This window comes from Ranitomeya imitator, chromosome 2 (genome assembly GCF_032444005.1).
Source record: "Ranitomeya imitator isolate aRanImi1 chromosome 2, aRanImi1.pri, whole genome shotgun sequence".
Taxonomy (NCBI): Eukaryota; Metazoa; Chordata; class Amphibia; order Anura; family Dendrobatidae; genus Ranitomeya; species Ranitomeya imitator.
In genome coordinates this window covers 665,439,771-665,452,849 of record NC_091283.1, presented here as the reverse complement: position 1 = coordinate 665,452,849, position 13,079 = coordinate 665,439,771, and the positions used below count along the sequence as shown (strand labels likewise).

The following is a 13,079-nucleotide window of genomic DNA, read 5'->3' as shown; positions in this document are numbered from 1 at the left end:
AGAAACAAATCGTCAATGACATTAAATTAAATCCCCCAAATTTGTATACATACATAAAAACAGATGGTATCGGCCACTTAAAAGATGACAATAACAAGATAACAAAGAACAAAGAAAAGGCTAAGATATTAATCAGGCAGTTTTCATCTGTGTTCATCAATGAACTGTCTGTTACAGGGATCATTCAACAAGGCAAAAATCAAAATTCACAACCTGATATAACAATTTTAACACAAAAGAAGAAGTACATCTACATCTGAGCATCTTAAACATTAATCTGCGGATACTGAGGGAATTGAGCTCAATAATTAACAGACCATTGAATCTCATAGTCTTAGACTCTCTTGTAACATGGGTGGTGCCACGGGATTGTCAGATGGCTCACGTGGTACCAATATTTAAGAAAGGTAAGAACGTGGTTCCAGGCAACTACCGTCTAGAATATGCATGTCCACGTAGTATATTGCACAGCCACGTAGCATATTGCACCGCCCACGTAGGATATTGCCCAGCCACGTAGTATATTGCCCAGCCACGTAGTATATTGCCCAGCCACGTAGTATATTGCCCAGTGACGTAGTATATTGCCCAGCCACATAGTATATTGCCCAGTTACGTAGTATATTGCCCATTGAGGTAGTATATAGCACAGAGCCACAAAGTATATTGCCCAGCTACGTATGTCACAGGTTAAAAAATAAAAAATAAACATATACTCACCTTCCGATCTGAGGGCTCCTTGTAGTTCTGTCTCCTGTGCGTGGTGCACGCGGCAGCTTCCGGTCCCAGGATGTGATGACATCGCGGTCACATGACCGTGACATCATGGCAGGTTCTTGTCGCATACCATCCTTAGCACCGGAACCTGCCGCTTGCATGGAGCGGCGCGAAAGGTAAGTATATAATGATTTTTTATTTTTTTGTATTATTTTTAACATTAGATCTTTTTACTATTGACGCTGCATAGGCAGCATCAATAGTAAAAACTTGGTCACACAGGGTTAATAGCGGCGGTAACGGAGTGAGTTACCCGCGGCATAATGCGGTCCGTTACCGCTGGCATTAACCCTGTGTGAGCGGTGACTGCGGGCGCCGGGCACTGACTGCAGGGGAGTAGGGAGGGACTAATCGGACTGTGGCCGTCGCTGATTGGTTGCGGCAGCCATGACGGGCAGCTGGCGAGACCAATCAGCGACTTGGATTCCATGACAGACAGAGGCCGCGACCAATGAATATCCGTGACAGACAGAAGGACAGAAAGACTGAAGTGACCCTTAGACAATTATATAGTAGATAATATAATAACAGACAACCAGCATGGATTCATAAAGAATAAGTCGTGTCTAACTAACATGTTGCGTTTCTATGAGGAGATATGTGCAAATCTGGATGTTGGTAATGTGGCTGATGTGATTTATCTGGACTTTGCAAAAGCATTTGATGTTGTTCCTCATAACAGCGTTATACTGAAACTACAGAAGCAAGGACTGGGGGGAAACTATATGCAGATGGGTAAGGAATTGGCTAAATGTCAGGAAACAAAGTTGTCATAAATGCTACGTTCTCCAAATGGGATATAGCCAGCAGTGGGGACTGCAGGGATCTGTGCTAGGACCGATTCTTTTTAACCTCTTTATTAATGATCTTGTGAATGGGACTGAGAGTAAAGTGTCAGTCGTTACTGACAATACCAATCTATGTAAGATATTAAAATCTGACCTTGACATTACAATATTGCAAAACGACCTGAATAAGATGACTGAATGGGCAAAAACTTGGCAAATGAGATTTAATGTAGATAAATGTAAAGTAATGCACTTAGGACGGAGTAATTCTATTGCTGTATTTACATTAAATCTGAGTATATACAGGACTAAAAAACAGGAGAAGGACTTGGGTATTCTGGTAACAAGTAAGCTGAGCAACAGTAGTCAACCAGCAGTCGCAAAACAAACAAGATTTTAGGATCTATACAAATAGAGATAAAATCCCGCGATCCTAACCTATTATTACCCCTTTATAAAGGTACCGTCACACTGAACGATATCGCTAGCGATCCGTGACGTTGCAGCGTCCTGGCTAGCTCTCCAGCGACCAAACAGCGACGCTGCAGCGATCGACATCGTTGTCGGTATCACTGCAGCGTCGCTGAGTGTGAAGGTACCTTAAATCACTGGTCAGGCCACATCTAAAACAGGATATTCTAGGATATTCAGAAGTTAGATTCAGTTGAAAGACGGGCAACTAGATTATTACAAGGGATGTAAGGCCTCTCATATGATGAAAGGTTGGAAAAGTTGGGCTTGTTTAGCTTAGAAAAAAATGCCTCAGAGGAGATCTCATTTACATGTGTAAATATATTTGTGGCCAGTACAAAACACTGGCACATGACTTATTCCTTCCAAAGACCATACTGACGACTAGGGGGCACTCATTATAGGGGAAGAAAGGTGATTCAGGCAGCTAAATAGGAAAGGGTTCTTTACAGTTAGAACAGACTGTGGAATGCTCTACCACAAGAGGTAGTAAAGGTAGACACTATAACAGCTTTTAAAAAAGGGTTGGACGATTTCCTTGATACACAAAGCATTGCGGGTTATAGTTAAATTATAGTTAAATTAGTGACTAAATGTACAATTGGTGGAGAGAGGTTGAACTTGATGGACCTAGGTCTTTTTTCAACCTATGTAACTATGCAACAATGATTTGTATAACCACGTTTAAGACCCACTTACCCATACTTCCACCTGTATGATAACCTGTACCTGCAGCCCTAATGCAAGTTTCGCATGGGCTTCCTTGGGGGCTGTCATTGACCCTATTCCTCTCACCATTCACCTAACTAAAATATTTAACCTCTCTCTTCTGGTATCTTTCCCTTCTCATTTAAACATACCATCATAAACTGTTTACTTAAAACTGCACGGCTAACTACAGACCTGTTTCTAATCTTCTCTTCATCTCTAAAATCCAGAAACGCTTGGTCCACTCCATTATAATCCGCTATCTCTCAGATGACTTTCTTTTTGATCCTTGATAATCTGGTTTCCGCTTTTTACACTCTAATGAAACTGCCAAGATCTATTAACAGCTGAATCCAAAGATCATTGCTCCCTGCTGAATCTCCTGGATATCTCTGCTACACTTGACAATGTGGATCACCAGCTCCTTCTCACTATGCTCCACTCTATCGACCTCAGGGACAATGTGCTCTCCTGGTACTCCCACTACGTCTCTGACCGCTTCTTCACTGTATCTTTTGCTGGATCTTACCCATCTCATCATCCCTTTAATAAAATTGCATTTTATTGCATGAAATAAGTATTTGATCACTTACAAACCAGCAAGAATTCTGGCTCTCACAGACCTGTTAGTTTTTCTCTAAGAAGCCCTCCTACTCCGCCCTCATTAAGTGTATTAATTGCACCTGTTTGAACTCGTCCCAACTGTGAAGAATGGTCAGAGAAACATCATACTTTGGGGGTACTTTGATTCAAAGGGGACATGACAACTGCACCATATTGAAGGGAGGATTGATGGTGTCATGTATCGCAAGAGTTTGGCCAACAAACTCCTTCCCTCAGTAAGAACACTGAAGATGCGTCGTGGCTGGGTTTTACAGCATGACAATGACTCGAAACACAAAGCCAGGGTAACTAAGGAGTGGCTCCGTAAGAAGCATTTCAAGCTCCTGGAGGGGCCTAGCCAGTCTCAAGGCCTGACCTGAACAAAATAGAAAATCTTTGGAGGGAGATGAAACTCAATGTTGCCCAGCGACAGCCCAGTAACCTGAAATATCTGGGGAAGATCTGTATGGAGGAGGGGGCCAAAATCCCTGCTGCAGTGAGTGCAAACTTCAAGAACTACAGGAAACGTCTGGCCTCTGTAATTGCAAACAAAAGGTTTCTGTGCCAAATATTAAGTTGTTTCTTTAATGTATCAAATACTTATTTCATGCAATAAAATGCAAATTAAATATGTAAAAAAATCATACAATGTGAGTTTATGAATTTTATTTTTAGACTCTTTCACGAAGTATACCTACGATAAACATTACAGACCTCTCCATTCTTTGTAAAACTTGCAAAAGAGGAAGATCAGCTGCAACCCTGACTTCCCCTTCCTGTTCAATTTGTACGAAGGTGGGGACAGTGACGCTAACGCTGTTTGGGCTCCGGGTTCACGTGTCATAACAATCGCACAAGAGCCCCAGGAAAACGAGTGCCAACACCACTGGAACTACGCCAGCACGGGAGGCAAGTATAAGCTTTTTTCTTTTATCAAGGCCAAACATTTAGATCATGAAGTGGTTGTCCTAGTAGAACAGATACTAAATACACACAATTGCTGACATTTATTTGCTGAACCAGTAATTTTCCCTCCACGTTGTCTCAAGCTAGCCAGACTCTACTGTACAGCGAAAACTCTCCAAAATCCTCCTGAAAAACGCCTCAAAAACTTGGAGGTTCAGCTTATTTTCTGCTCCAAAAACTTTGCAAAAAGACTATGTAGACATACTCTTATAGTGTTATGCAACAAAACAGTTTTCATTCATGGGGCTCCAAAAGGTCAGATGCTGCTTTTTCCACTTTTACAGTTGGCCATGGACACGATCATAGCCTGAGGCATTCCCTTGTTCAGTGCCAAAACATGTAGACTTATACATTTTAGTATAAACATTTTTTTGGGATGTATTTACCTCAGTCTCTATTTTATTATTTCTGAGCAGCAGCGCTTTTAAAGATGAATTGCTCTAGAGTGGGCCTGCACAATATAAAGCAGCATGTGGCTCACCAAAGGATTTCTTGCTGCCCGCAGAGACCTTCCTGTATTCAAATGTATTCTCATCTTGTAGACGTGACTACGCTTGAACGCCAGAAGACAAGGGCAGAGGAGCTCTAGTCAGCTCCGCTCCACGACCTCCTCATACTGCTGCAGTCACTATAGTGCTACAGAGGTAGCGGAAACGGTAGAGAGGTTTGAACGGTAAGCACTCCATGGAGGAGCGAAAGATTAAATGTCACATTATTGTATGACCTGACATTGCAATTAATTGCTTTACTAAGCATGATGGTGTATTCATGTACTGATAGTAATTCTGTTGATGTATTCATGTACCGATAGTGGTTCTGAAACTGTATTCCATTCATGTACTACCAGTGGTTCGAAGGCTGCATTCATGTACTGATGGTGGTTCTGGTGATGGATTCATGTACTGATGATGGTTCTAATCGTTTTGATATTATGAGAAGGATTAGGGGAGTTACTGCACATTTTCTGCTCCAAAAATTTGAGTGTGTTGTAATTTTTTTTTTTCAGCAGAAATGATCTAAATCAGTTCTTGAGATTTATTAATCTAATGATGGCTGTTCTGATGATCTAATCTTGTAAATACCCTTTTACATTTTTTTTGCAGCCCTCAGGATTGGTTCAGTATGACAATGTGGCCCCCGTATCAAAAAAAAAAAAAAAAGAATGTTGCGCACCTATGCTCTAGGAGCTATAAGTAACCCTTTGAAAAGCGCACTTGAATGCACAAACTGCCCCAAATAGAAAAGCTACGAGACCTTACAAAGTTGCTTACCTGTTTAGGAATCATTCTTGCTTCTTGAGACACGTATGAAATATTGAAAACACCATAATGTTTGGTAACAGTTGGGGTGACAGAGAGGGATATATCCCAAAGCAAACTTGAACGCAGTTCCAAGATGGAAACAGTTTCTGGTGATACAGAGATTGTTTGCTCTCCAAGAATTGAATGTGAAAGTGGAGAGCGCACCTATATAAAAAAAAATATATATATATATCAATCATGGCAGAAAACATAAAATATATATATATATATATATACATATATATAAGAGTATAAAATATGCCAATAAAATACTCTTATTTTTTCTACTGGAGTGCTGCCTTCATCTTTCTGGACAATAGCATGAGGTTTGGTACATACCTGGAAGGATTTTTTTCACCCTCTGTCTTATTTTGGTGCTGCTTTTTGCTTTCTTTATATATATATATATATATATTATATATATATATATATATATATATATATATATATATATATACACACACACAGTTATATGAAAAAGTGTGGGCACCCCTATTAATCTTAAGCTTAATGTTTTATAAAAATTGTTTTTTTTGCAACAGCTATTTCAGTTTCATATATATCTAATAACTGTTGGACACAGTAATGTTTCTGCCTTGAAATGAGGTTTATTGTACTAACAGAAAATGTGCAATCTGCATTCAAACAAAATTTGACAGGTGCACCCCACCAGAAAAGTGACATTAATATTTAGTAGATCCTCCTTTTGAAAAAATAACAGCCTCTAGTCGCTTCCTGTAGCTTTTAATGAGTTCCTGGATCCTGGGTGAAGGTATTTTTGACCATTCCTCTTCACAAAACAATTCCAGTTCAGTTAAGTTTGATGGTCGCTGAGCATGGACAGCCAAATGAACCTACAGATGTTCAATGATATTCAGGTCTGGGGACTGGGATGGCCATTCCAGAACAGTGTAATTGTTCCTCTGCATGAATGCCTGAGTAGATTTGGAGCGGTGTTTTGGATCATTGTCTTGCTGAAAGATCCATCCCCTGCGTAACTTCAATTTTGTCACTGATTCATGAACATTATTGTCAAGAATTTGCTGATACTGTGAGGAATCCATGCGTCCCTCAACTTTAACAAGATTTCCGGTGCCGGCATTGGCCACACAGCCCCAAAGCATGATGGAACCTCCACCAAATTTTACTGGGTAGCAAGTGTTTTTCTTGGAATGCTGTGTTTTTTGGCTGCCATGCATAACGCCTTTTTGTATGACCAAACAACTCAATCTTGGTTTCATCAGTCCACAAGGACTTTCTTCCAAAAAGAAATTGGCTTCTCCAAATGTGCTTTTGCATACCTCAGCCGACTCTGTTTGTGTCGTGCTTGCAGAAACGGCTTCTTTCGCATCACTCTCCCATGCAGCTTCTCCTTGTGCAAAGTGCGTTGTATAGTTGACTGATGCACAGTGACACCATCTGCAGCATGTTGAAGCTGCAGCTCTCTGGAGGTGGTCTGAGGATTGTCCTTGACTGATCTCAACATTCTTCTTCTCTGCCTTTCTGATGTTTTTTTTTGGCCTGCCACTTCTGGCCTTAACAAGAACTGTACCTGTGTTCTTCCATTTCCTTACTATGTTCCTCACAGTGGAAATTGACAGGTTAAATCTCTGAGACAGCTTTTTGTATCCTTCCCCTGAACAACTATGTTGAATAATCTTTGTTTTCAGATCATTAGACAGTTGTTTTGAGGAGCCCATGATGCCACTTTTCAGAGGAGATTCAAACAGGAGAACAACTTGCAAGTGGCCACTTTAAGTAGCTTTTCTCATGATTGCATACACCTGGCTATGATGTTCAAAACTCAATGAGGTTAGAAAACCAAAAAAGTGCATTAGTAAGTCGGTAAAAAGTAGGTAGGAGTATTTAAAACAAGAAAATGATAAGGGTGCCCATACTTATGCACCTGTTAAATTTTGTTTGAATGCAGATTACATATTTTCTGTTAGTACAATAAACCTCCTTTCAAGGCAGAAACATTACGGTGTCCAACAGTTATTAGATATATGAAACTGAAATAGCTGTTGCAAAAAAAACAATTTTTAGAAAACATTAAGCTTAAGATTAATAGGGGTGCCCAAACTTTTTCATATAACTGTATATACACACACACACATACATACATATACACAGTACAGACCAAAAGTTTGGACACACCTTCTCATTTAAAGATTTTTCTGTATTTTCAAGACTATGAAAATTGTAAATTCACACTGAAGGCATCAAAACTATGAATTAACACATGGAATTATATACTTAACAGAATAGTGTGAAACAACTGAAATTATGTTTTATATTCTAGGTTCTTCAAAGTAGCCACCTTTTGCTTTGATGACTGCTGTGCACACTCTTGGCATTCTCTTGATGAGCTTCAAGAGGTAGTCACCGGAAATGACCATAACCTCTGGTTGTGATGGCAATGCACCGATCACCCCCGATCACATAACGTGGGTCAGCGGGGCGAGTACTTCCGGCTGGCAGCGCTTGTTAAATTCCGCTGTCAGACCACAGCGGCATTTAAATAGTTAACGGGAGCGGGCGGATCGAGATTCCGCTCGCTTCCATTGTGCGCACATATCAGCTGTTGAAAACAGCTGACATGTCGTGGCTTTGAGGTGGGCTCACTGCCGAAGCAAACCTCAAAGCGTGGGATACTGCCAGTTGACTTACTATTCTATCAGCTGGCAGAAAGGGGTTAAGTAATGGGGCCTCATTTATGAGAATTGCCTCATAGTAAGATTGTTCTGGTTGCCTATAGCCATTTTTTTTAAGTAACTGGGGCATGATTTATGAAAATTGCCTCACAGTAAGATTGTTCTTCTTGCTTATAGGAACCAGAATGCAGCTTTCAGAATTGAAGCTTCTGAAGTAAAGTGAAAGCTGAGCTCTGATTGGTTGCTATGGACAACTAGAACAGTCTGACAGTGAGGAAGTTTACATACTGAGATTTGAGATCCTTCAGGACACACGTTTACTGATTTAAATACCGTATATAGATTCACCTATTGGATCGATGATCAGTGTGAGGTGATTACCGTATATACTTGAGTATAAGCCGAGATTTTCAGCCCCAAAAAATGGGCTGATAGTGCCTCTCTCAGCTTATACTCGAGTCATGGTCGGCGGGGGGGTCAGCGAGTGAGGGGGAGCGACGACTGTCACATACTCACATGTGGGGACATGCAAAACTTGTAAATATTTTAAATTTATGCGTTATACGAAAATGTTCTCTCCAAAGGACTTTCTTTTTCACCAACTTATGAAACGAAGAATTTGTAATCTTGGATTTTCATTTTTTTAGTAAAATAACTCTAAAGAGACATGTTCTTATGAATAAAAAAATAAGTACCTCTAATGGCACTAGAAGACACATCTGATAATTGTCTACATGTGGATTGCAATGCAAATCCTCTTTTTACCCAACTGAAAGTAAAAGGCAACATATCGGCACGTTTTGTGATTTGCTACTCAGGAAATTTAAGACCTCTCTTAACTTGAAGACCAAAAAGCCAAGAGAGAGAAAAGCCCTGCAATCCCTTTAAAATAATGCTGATATCATTGGATCTGCTGATAAGGGTGGGGGATTGTTATTCAAAACATCACTTATTACTGCAAGGAGGGGAATAGAATATATATAAAATGTGTATCAATCACCATGTGATCCAAATTGATCCTTTCCTTCATCGTATTAATGAATATAACGTATTAATAGAGCTTGCAGTAACTATAATTATCCTAAACAAAAAAAAAAAATTCCTTGCTGAACAGATTTCCAACTATCCCAACTTATTATCATCTTCCCAAGATCCACAAAGATTTTAAGAATCCCCCTGGTCGACTAAACTCAGGTATTGGGTCTCCCCCAAGCAATTTATATGCTTACATAGATAAAATCATGAAACCATATGCTTGCAATTTACCCAGCTACATCAGGGATCCCACACAATTGATAAATTTACTTTGAAATTTGAAATGGAAAAATTCAAATTTTTTTTTTAACCTTGGATGGGTCAGCATTATATTGTAACATTGATCATAACTTTGGTCTTCTTTGCTTTAAGCATTTGTTTTTAGTGACCCCAGATTCCATTTACGCCAAAAAGTTTTTTTTTTTATCATACTGGGGCTATCTTTCATTTTAAATAATTATTTTACCTTTGTGGGAAAATGTTATCACAAGAAGTGGTGGACTGCAATGGGATCGAGGGTAGCACCAATCTATGCTAACACAAGTAGTTAAAAATATCCCCATTAACCAATTTAAGAGAATCATAGAATCAAGAACTGCACGCCTGATTCTGATTTTATATTCCGATCTAACGTCCTACGCGACAGGTTTGTGGAGCAAGATTACCCCCAAAAAACTAATAAAAGAAGCGTATAATGTCTCAAAAACCGTTACTCACGGTAACAAAACCACTGCCTCCCCCCCCCCCCCCCCGAAAAAAAATAAATTTAGCCTTATTACTACTTTTAGTTCCTCCAATGACGTGATCTGTAATATTTTAAAAGCAACATGAGTTGCATAATACTAGGCAATCCTATTCTGGCCTCCTATTTACTAAAATACCCAAGAATCAGATTCTACAATGCCCCAACCATAAGAAACATTATAGCTCCCAGCTGTATACGAACAAAACTCTACAAACAGGATAACCGGTTAGACCTATGTTGCGGAACCGCAAAGATTTTCCATTGGGGTAAGGTCTGCAGACTGGCTAGGCCACCATAGGACCTTGAGATGCTTCTTACGGAGCCACGCCTTAGTTGCCCTAGATGTGTGTTTCAGGTCACTGTCATGCTGGAAGACCCAGCCACGATCCATCTTCAACGCTCCTACTGAGGGAAGGAGGTTGTTGGGAAAATCTTATGATACATGACCCCATCCATCCTCCCTTCAATACGGTGTAGTCCTTCTGTCCCCTTTGCAGAAAAACACCCCCAAAATATGTTTCCCCACCATGCTTCACAGTTACTTATTCAATCTTACATGTTGCACTTTGTGTGTTTATGATGTGTGGCGATCTTAGTAGCACAGCTAGTGTGATTATACCACTTGGTTGGATCACTACACACCAGACTCATTAGTACTCATATGTGGGTAGTATTCTTTTTTACTTATGATTTAAATACATTGCTTATTATATTTACTATTGTCCTGTCTTGTGAACCTGGATCATTGGTTGTATCCACGGATGCAGTCGCAATATATTTCTCATAAATTATTAATCATTGTATATTACATGTAAGCCCCTAGAATGCTGGCACCTCCGGCGAGGAGTTTTGTGTGCATGCATGACCACTGACTGCTCTCTGTTGGGCAGTTAGCCTGTGCCTCTGTGAAGTCTAACAGGGCGCAGTGCTTTGCTTTCACGGCTACTCTGTGAAATAACAGAGCTAGTTCATACCGCCATATAGTGCCGCCATTGCTAGCAGCAGGTTCTCCTCCACGGTGGACCCGGGCTGCGAACGCATCAGTTACAATAAAACATCTATATTTACTCAGTGCGTTCCGCTAGCCCTAACAGTGTTCATAGGAGTTGTAAAAAACCAAATGGTATGGACTGAGATTTAAACTGGTGTGCATGCAGCATGTAAGAAACATAATTATTAAATGCCCTGCAGTAAATAAATAAATAGCATAGTGCATGGAAATAATATACGGTACTTAGTAAAAATGTTTTTGTTTTTTTATGAAAAAAAATGCAAAAGCCATCCCCACCACTTCACGGTGACTGTAATTGGTACAGTCCTAACTCTAATATTAAAAACCTTACCGTTTGTCAGTTGACATACATGTGGATAAGGGCTGAGATGGACTGGGCCCAACTAGTGTATATAGAAACAAAGAGAGAAAGGAGCGCACATGAGTGGTATCAGCCGGGAAAAGAATGCAGAAAGGTCAAAGACCTACGCACCGCACACAATTATGCTGAACAAGCATAACAATGTGGAATGGCTCAAAAGGATTCCCAGTCCTGTCCGACAGATGAACGGCAGCTCCCAGACCTCCACACGGAAGGAGCAGGGCAATGATGGACGGTTGAAGTCCAGAGATGTGTCGGCGTGCAGGAGACTCCGAATACTGCGTCCCACGTGATCAATGACATGCCGGTCACGTGGTGGAAGGTCCTGGAGTGGTGAAAGGCAATTTGGCTTGTCAACTGCAGCTCCCACCGTGGTTCCTCAAGGAGGGTGCAGCAATGCAAATAAAAAGAATATAGCGGTCTCGATGGAGCGCTTATGACAGAGACCACCGGAGCACAGATTTAGGAGTTTAAAATCTTTAATCACAAAAAGCGCATTCTTTATAAACTTATTATATTCACCAAAGATGGATATGGAGGGATCCGCTTCAGCTCTTTCATAATACTCCAGATCACTCAAAATTCTCAGGTCTTCCTCTATATAACAAGTTCTATCCATAATGACTACCCCCCTCCCTTATCAGCACTCTTTATTATAATGAAAACTATATGTGATATTTGCGCTAAGTTCACCTATATGAAGCAATAAATAGTTAAAATACTAAGAAATGTCATAAACAAGGTTCCCCATACAGGACTTTGATTAACAAAATGTGTTTACCTTAATATCAAAGAAAAGGAAATCTGTGTCCAGTGCTGACATGCGGGAAGGTCCTTCACTCATGTGCTGAAAGGTTGGTATCTGAAGCCTTCTCTGAATCTCTGTTCCGGAAATATCTAATATGTTGCAGAGCAAATAGTAGTATAGGAGACGCTGTCCCGGAGCTTGGTAACTGCCGTGCACAGGCAGTGGCGGCCGCTAGTATGGAGCTGAAGCCGACAAGGTGCAGGACCTTGTGTGACGTCACAGTCACGTGATGTGTACACGTGACCAGCTGCAAAGCTACGGAGCTACGAATAGCACACAGGACCAACTAATCCTACGCGTTTCAGAGTCACTGACTCCTTCATCAGGGATGGTGCTGTGTGCAAGATGTGTGCTTTATATAGCGTGCCGCTTTTTTTTTTTTTCCCTTTTTATTCATTTGCTCATTGGATAAAAGCAAACAGTTCTATCTCAGTATTTAGACCGTGGGGTGCCAAAGTATTCAGTTCAAATATGTACCTCATTTCTTCTCTTGACATTTGGTGAATAAAGTTGCCACCCCTCCAGTCTTTTTTCACTATTTTCAGTCCAGTGACTAAGATGTCCTCAAGTGAACCCCTGTGATATTTGGCAAAATGTTGAGATAGAGGATGTTCCGAGAATTTTTTACTAATGTTGCACAAATGTTCTCTAATCCTTACATTCATAGGGCGAATAGTGCGACCTATGTATAATTTCTTGCAAGGGCACATAATACTGTAGATAACTCCTTTAGTGGAGGAATACTAACCTTACTATAGCAGAAAAGTTAGCTATAAATACCCTTAGGGACAATAAGGATATTTTAATAAAGAGTGCTGATAAGGGAGGGGGGGTAGTCATTATGGATAGA

At 40.4% G+C, this 13,079-nt stretch overlaps 1 protein-coding gene across 2 annotated transcripts in view; it reads right to left on the bottom strand.

The window, feature by feature from the left end:
- The window catches only part of TMEM132A (transmembrane protein 132A), a 286,572-nt gene that overhangs the window by 26,080 nt on the left and 247,413 nt on the right, over positions 1–13,079 (bottom strand). For both annotated transcript variants that reach the window (XM_069752992.1, XM_069752993.1), the window contains one exon: positions 5,585–5,779. In XM_069752992.1, coding sequence (XP_069609093.1) covers positions 5,585–5,779 — 195 coding nt within the window. The remainder of the gene's footprint in view (positions 1–5,584; positions 5,780–13,079) is intronic.